The sequence below is a fragment of the Alnus glutinosa genome, chromosome 8 (genome assembly GCF_958979055.1).
Source record: "Alnus glutinosa chromosome 8, dhAlnGlut1.1, whole genome shotgun sequence".
Lineage (NCBI taxonomy): Eukaryota > Viridiplantae > Streptophyta > Magnoliopsida > Fagales > Betulaceae > Alnus > Alnus glutinosa.
Genome location: NC_084893.1, coordinates 19819457 through 19825953, shown reverse-complemented (window position 1 = coordinate 19825953; position 6497 = coordinate 19819457). Strand labels below are relative to the sequence as shown.

Sequence of the window (6497 nt, the reverse complement as noted above, 5' to 3'; positions counted from 1 at the left end):
TCTCCAGTTCCTGTGGGCTTGGAGTTGACGGTCGTCCTCTCTGTGACGGTGGTTGTCTAGAGTGTGTGAACCTGTTTTGTTGAAGTTTACTATGGCTGAGGATTTACAGGAGATGTGGGGAAAATTCTCCCTCAACAAGGATGAAAACTCTAGGGTGTCTTTGGAGGACGTAGAGATAGCACCAATGGTTCATAGGGGAAAGATCTGCCTAGTCGGAAAGATTATGGTGGATCGTATCGTCCCTAAGGAGTTCTTCAGAGCACTGTTAATTCAGGCATGGCGGCCAATGGGTGAGGTGTTTTTCAAAGTCCTGGGAGGAAACCGATTCATTGTCGAGTTTGAGTATGAATGGGATAAGTCCAGAATTATGGAGGGACGTCCTTGGCTATTTGACGGGAACCTGATCTCTTTAACAGAGTACAATGGTCTAATGCCGCCTGCAGAGATGATCTTTGATCCGGCGTCGCTTGGGATTCGGATGTACACTCTTCCGCTCGCATGTATGGGCAGAGAGACAGAACAAAAGATCGATTCTTCAGTTGGTAAGGTCGAGGATGTGTACGTGAATGATGATGATCCAAGATGGGGGGAGTTTCTACATGTTAAGGTGGCGGTGGAGTTATTAAAGCCTTTAGCTAGAGGGAGGATGATGCATGTCCATAATCGTTCAATTTGGATAGCTTTTAAATATGAAAAGCTACCAAAGTTTTGTTACAGATGCAGTGTCATCATGCATGGGCGGCTGAGATGCGTTAGAAGTGGGAGTCGCAGAACGTCTAACGTGGAAGATGAACAACCATATGGACCCTAGTTACGAGTTACCTTTCCATTGCGTAGGGGAATGGAAGGATTCTCACTCGAGCAAATGGAGATTACAAGCGACGGCGGAATGGTGAAAGCTCTGGTAGCCAGTCCTCGGGGGCGGCCATGGAGGAAGAGGCAAGGGGTGACGGCACCTGTGGAAACCCTAGCAAGCTGGATATTGTCCCACATTTGGAAAGGGAAAGCTTTCTGAAGGTAGTAGTTAATGTTGCGATCCCTTTCCAAACTGGGAAACACCCTAGGGAGCCAATTGTGGAGGGGGACGTTAATGCCGATGATATTGCCTTTTTTTGGGCAATCTATAGCAGATGGTATTCAAGAAAGAAAGGAGCGTGGAATGCGGGAGGAGTCGAAATTATATTCATCCTTTTATAGAAAGTTTGTAGCTGACTTTATAGAAGAATCCACTCCGGAGGCTGGTGGGAAATTACGCCATAAATATATGGGCCAATGGGATTCAACCGCAAATAAGATGAGGTGGCAAAGCCTGAGAGCGGATGACCATATCCAGCTGGAGAAAGATCCAAATACAGACACGTACTTTCCACGTGTTTTGAAGGGAACTAGAGGAGAGATGGGCCAGGCACAGAGTGAAGTTCTACCACAAAGAAATAATAAGATAATACAGAATCATCCTATCTTAAGGAAGCCTGTAGAAGTAAAAGGCTCCTGTATCGAAACAAATAGAAGGTTATGAAGATGTGAAGAGGAACAAACTCTCGTGGAAGAAGCGGGCTAGAGGGGCTGGCAACTCGGAATATCCAGTGTTGAAACCGAAAGGTACTGATGGGAGAAGAAAGATTGTGGGGCAAGAGACAGGTGGGAAGACAAAAGGTGCAAAGAAGGGTAGAACTATTTCAAACAATTCCCCTCTTGCTCAGAGGGATCAGGCGGAGGCTGGAGTCCAACCCCGCCCATCATAATGATTTCCTTGAGCTGGAACTGCTGGGGGCTTAGGAACCCAAATGGTGAGGGCAAAGAGACCCAACTTGGTTTTCCTTATGGAAACCAAGACAATGCATAGGGAGGTTGAAGGTATTCGTAGGAAACTAGGCTTTGATCGGGCCTTCAATGTGGATTGCAAAGGAAGAAGTGGGGGTTTGATCCTCTTGTGGAATACGACTATTACAGTGGAGATTCAAAATTATAGCAGAAGGCACATCAATGCAGTAATTCAGAGTGGAATTGATGATAATCCCTGGAAATTCATAGGATTTTACGGGCACCCGAAGGTTTCAAGACGAGGGGAAGCCTGGTCCCTTCTCCGTCATTTAGCCCACCTGTCACCGAAGCCCTGGCTTTGTGTGGGAGACTTCAATGAGATCACCACATCAGCAGAAAAATCAAGCTTCTCAACTCGGCCTGTAGCTCAGATGAAGACTTTTTAGCAGTCTATGGTGGACAGCAAGTTGGTGGATTTGGGGTATATAGGACCGAAATATACATGGTGCAATGACTGCGTTTGTAAGGACTACACGAGGGAAAGATTGGACAGAGCCTAGCAAACGCGAGTTGGTGTTCCATTTTTAATGTTGTGGAGGTCATGGTGCTGGCAAGAAACATCTTGGACCACAATTCGTTGCTCGTGTCTCTTTCAAAGGCAAGCGACATCTGCTGGAATAAAAGGAAAATGTTCAGGTATGAGGCTAGTTGGTCAAAACACAGGGACCATGGTGCTATGATCAAAAAAGTGTGGAGGGTTAAACAAGGTAGCCAGAATCCTTGGTTTGATGTGAATTCTAATCTAGCCGGATGCAGGAAAACTCTGAAGAAGTGGGTGCGAAAACAGGGTAATCCAGCTGAAAAACAAATCCCAAGACAAAATCCTAGAGTTGCATGAAGTGCAAATGTCTGATTCTGCAGAGGTGTTGTTATCGGAGGGTCCTATCAAGGATGAGTTGAATGATGTTTTAGCACAGGAAGAAATGAAATGGAAGCAAAGAGCAAAGATGAATTGGCTCCAATTTAGGGACAGCAATACCAAATTTTTCCATGCATATGATGCAATCAAATAATAAAAATGAACAAAAGAAAAGATATGGGCTACTTCGAGAGAGCCGTAATCTCCAATGGCTACTTCGAGAGAGCCTTGATCTCCAAAACAACCAATAAGGTCTATGTTTGATTATAATTCAGCATGTTTATTCATTGAGTAGGGTTACACTTAAATAGATGACGGCTAGGTCATAAGACTTAACCATTAGGTCTAGCCGTCATAACACACTGCAGGAAAATAAATTAAGAATGGAAAATATATTCCTTATTTAGCTAAGACACTTAGGGAAAGAAAATATGGAGAAGTATTCTACTCCTTATTTAGCTAGAGGCTTCTTATTATGCTAGAGGCGGCTAGGGTTAATGCAGCTACAGTGCCACATCAGCCCTAACTTTATGAACGTATCATCCCTCTCCCCTAACATCTTCCTTGTCCCCAAGGAAGAATTCTGGTTTTGCAAAAATCAGCCCCTGGTCTTCCTTCTTCTCATTCTGTTTCAGTTCTGTTTTTGTAAAAATTATTCCATGCTCTTCCAACCCGTGCTTCCTCTCTTCTTCTTTCTTCTTCACATTCTGCTGCAGCACCCCCATGATATTTTCAGCCCCTTCTGGACTAGCTGCTACAAGAATTCCAGCAACTCCTTCCTTGACAACACGACCATCCGGGCTTGAAATATCCCCAGAAAATTCAGGCGACATCGTGACGTCCTCGGTAGGCTTGATATTGATTATATGGGGCATAAAATTCGTACCAACAGAACCTGCGTTGGACTCTCCTGTTATGGGCAAGGATTGGCTTGTCGGAGAGGTGCGTGGTGGAGAAAAGCTTTCCATTCTTTTCCTGATCTCCTCCATCCGTTTGCTGGCTTCTTCTTTGTACGCGAGGAATTCTTCTCCTTCTCCTGCTCGTAACCGCCTACGCCCGTTCTCCACTGCGTCACGTCGGTCCCTGGCGGACAGCATCTCAAATACCTCGGTCATTCGGGCTGTCAAGGCCTGCACCGCTTGCTCCAAGCTGCCCATGCGTCCTTCCATAACTTGCTGTTCGTGTTGCTGGGTGAATGAACGCATGGCTGGTCTTGCTTCCACCGCAAAATCCAAGTAGGCCTTGTTCTTGTTGCGGGAACGACCTATGGTGATTAACTGGAATTTTTTCTCAAAAAAAAAAAAAAAATTCTGGTTTCTAGTGAGGGAAACCGGGCCTCAAGGTTTATCAATGCGGTTAACGAGAGGAACCCCGGCTCTGATACCACTTGATGCAATCAAATAATAAAAAGGAACAAAAGAAAAGATATGGGCTACTTCGAGAGAGCCGTGATCTCCAATGGCTACTTCGAGAGAGCCTTGATCTCCAAAACAACCAATAAGGTCTATGTTTGATTATAATTCAGCATGTTTATTCATTGAGAATTCAGCATGTTTATTCATTGAGTAGGGTTACACTTAAATAGATGACGGCTAGGTCATAAGACTTAACCATTAGGTCTAGCCGTCATAACACACTGCAGGAAAATAAATTAAGAATGGAAAATATATTCCTTATTTAGCTAAGACACTTAGAGAAAGAAAATATGGAGAAGTATTCTACTCCTTATTTAGCTAGAGGCTTCTTATTATGCTAGAGGCGGCTAGGGTTAATGCAGCTACAGTGCCACATCAGCCCTAACTATATGAACGTATCAGCATACGCTACTCATAGACAGAGAAGAAACCAGATTATGAGAATCCAAGATTTCAGTGGATGTTTGTGCACTTCAAAAGAAGAAATTGAAAATGCCTTTGTGGACTATTTCTCCGATTTATTCAGGACCGGAGGTGATCTAGAGGTGGAATCCTGCATAGGAGCTCTTGCATGTAAAGTGACCCTAGAGATGAACCATGAGCTTCTAGCCGAATTCACCATTGAAGATATCTCCTCGGCTCTGAAGCAAATGTCTCCTTTAAAAGCCTCAAGACCAGATGGTTTCACGGCTTGCTTCTTCCAACAAAAGTGGACTACTGTCCACCCGAAGGTATGCAAGGCAATTTTATATTTCCTTAATACTGGAGAAATGGATCGTAATATTAATGCCACACACATAGCTCTAATTCCAAAGGTTCATACCCCTGTTTGTGTTACTGAATTTTGCCCCATTAGTTTGTGCAATGTGGTTTACAAGCTTATTTCCAAAGTGTTGACTAATCAGTTAAATGTAATATTGCCTGAAATTATTTCCTATACACAAAGTGCTTTTCTCCCAAGTCGCTTGATTTCTGACAATATAATTGCAGCCTATGAAACCATGCACACAATGCAGACCAAAATGTGGAGTAAAACTGGCTACATGGGCATCAAGTTGGACATGAGCAAAGCATATGATCGAGTTGAATAGTCCTTGGAAGCTGCAATGCTGAAGATGGGTTTTGCTGCGAAGTGGGTTAGCCTTGTGATGTCATACGTGAAATCAATTTCCTACTTGATCTTAATCAATGGGAGTCCTGTAAGGAACATTCAGCCTACGAGAGCAATTAGACAAGGGGATCCTATTTCCCCTTATCTATTCATCTTGTGTGCAAAGGCCCTCAGTGCTTTACTTCATCAGGCTGAAACAAAGGGGATTATTACAGGGGTACCAACTTCACAGTTCACCCAAGGGTCCTAGGATAAGCCATCTCCTTTTTGCAGATGATAGCTTGCTCTTCTGCAAAGCTAACTCAGTGGAATGGTGGAGGTTGATAAGGATCTTGGGAATTTATGAGGTAGCATCGGGGAAAAAATTAAATATGCAGAAAACTTCAGTGTTTTTCAGCAAAAATACAAACCTAGAACGAAAACAGCAAATTCTAGAATTGTCTAGATTGACTGAAGCACACAGAATTGACACTTACTTGGGGCTGCCAATGTTTGTAGGTAAAGCAAAGAATCAAGCTTTAAATCTTATCAAGGAGAAAGTTTGAAACAAACTGGCTAACTGGAAGACAAAATTTCTGACTCAAGCAACAAAAGAGGTGCTCCTAAAGGCTGTGGTACAAGCGGTTCCTACATACTGTATGGGAGTCTTCCAATTGCCTCTAGCTTTATGTACAGAGTTAAATGGCTTGATGCAATCGTTTTGGTGGAGTCACATGTCTTCCAAGTCAAAAATCCACTGGATAAGTTAGGAACGGATGGGGAAATCAAAAGCAAAGGGAGGTCTAGGTTTTCGGGACCTGACATGTTTCAACAAAGCATTGCTTGCTAAACAATGATGGAGGCTTCTTCAGTATCCTCATTCACTCACGACAAGCATTCTCAAAGCAAAGAATTATCCACAAGGTACTTTTCTGGATGCTTCTCTTGGTTCTAGAGTTTCTTTTGTTTGGAGAAGTATTTTCAATGCCCGTGATTTACTGATCCATGGATTGAGCTGTACAGTGGGGGATGGTAGCAATATAAAGATTTGGGGAGATCAATGGTTACCAACCCCTACCTCCTACTCGGTCCAATCCCCCATAAGGATTTTAGATGAAATGGATGTTGTTTCAAAACTAATTGATGGTGAGCAGGGTAGCTGGAAGCATGAGCTTATACGGGAAATTCTTGAACTGGATGAAGCTAGAGTGATCTTGCAGATTCCTCTTAGTCCTTCACTGCCACCAGATCGGTTAACATGGAGGGGAACTACAAATGACTTATTCTCGGTGAGAAGTGCCTATCACCT

General features: G+C 43.6%; 1 protein-coding gene across 1 annotated transcript; it reads left to right on the top strand.

The window, feature by feature from the left end:
* Positions 1–91: 91 nt before the first annotated feature.
* LOC133876193 (uncharacterized) lies at positions 92–811 on the top strand. The gene has a single exon (XM_062314477.1). It carries the CDS (start codon positions 92–94, stop codon positions 809–811), a length of 720 nt encoding a protein of 239 aa, XP_062170461.1.
* Positions 812–6497: the final 5686 nt, after the last annotated feature.

Bases quoted from the DNA above. Each gene is read 5' to 3' on its own strand.
- LOC133876193 (XM_062314477.1), top strand. From the start codon at position 92: ATGGCTGAGGATTTACAGGAGATGTGGGGAAAATTCTCCCTCAACAAG.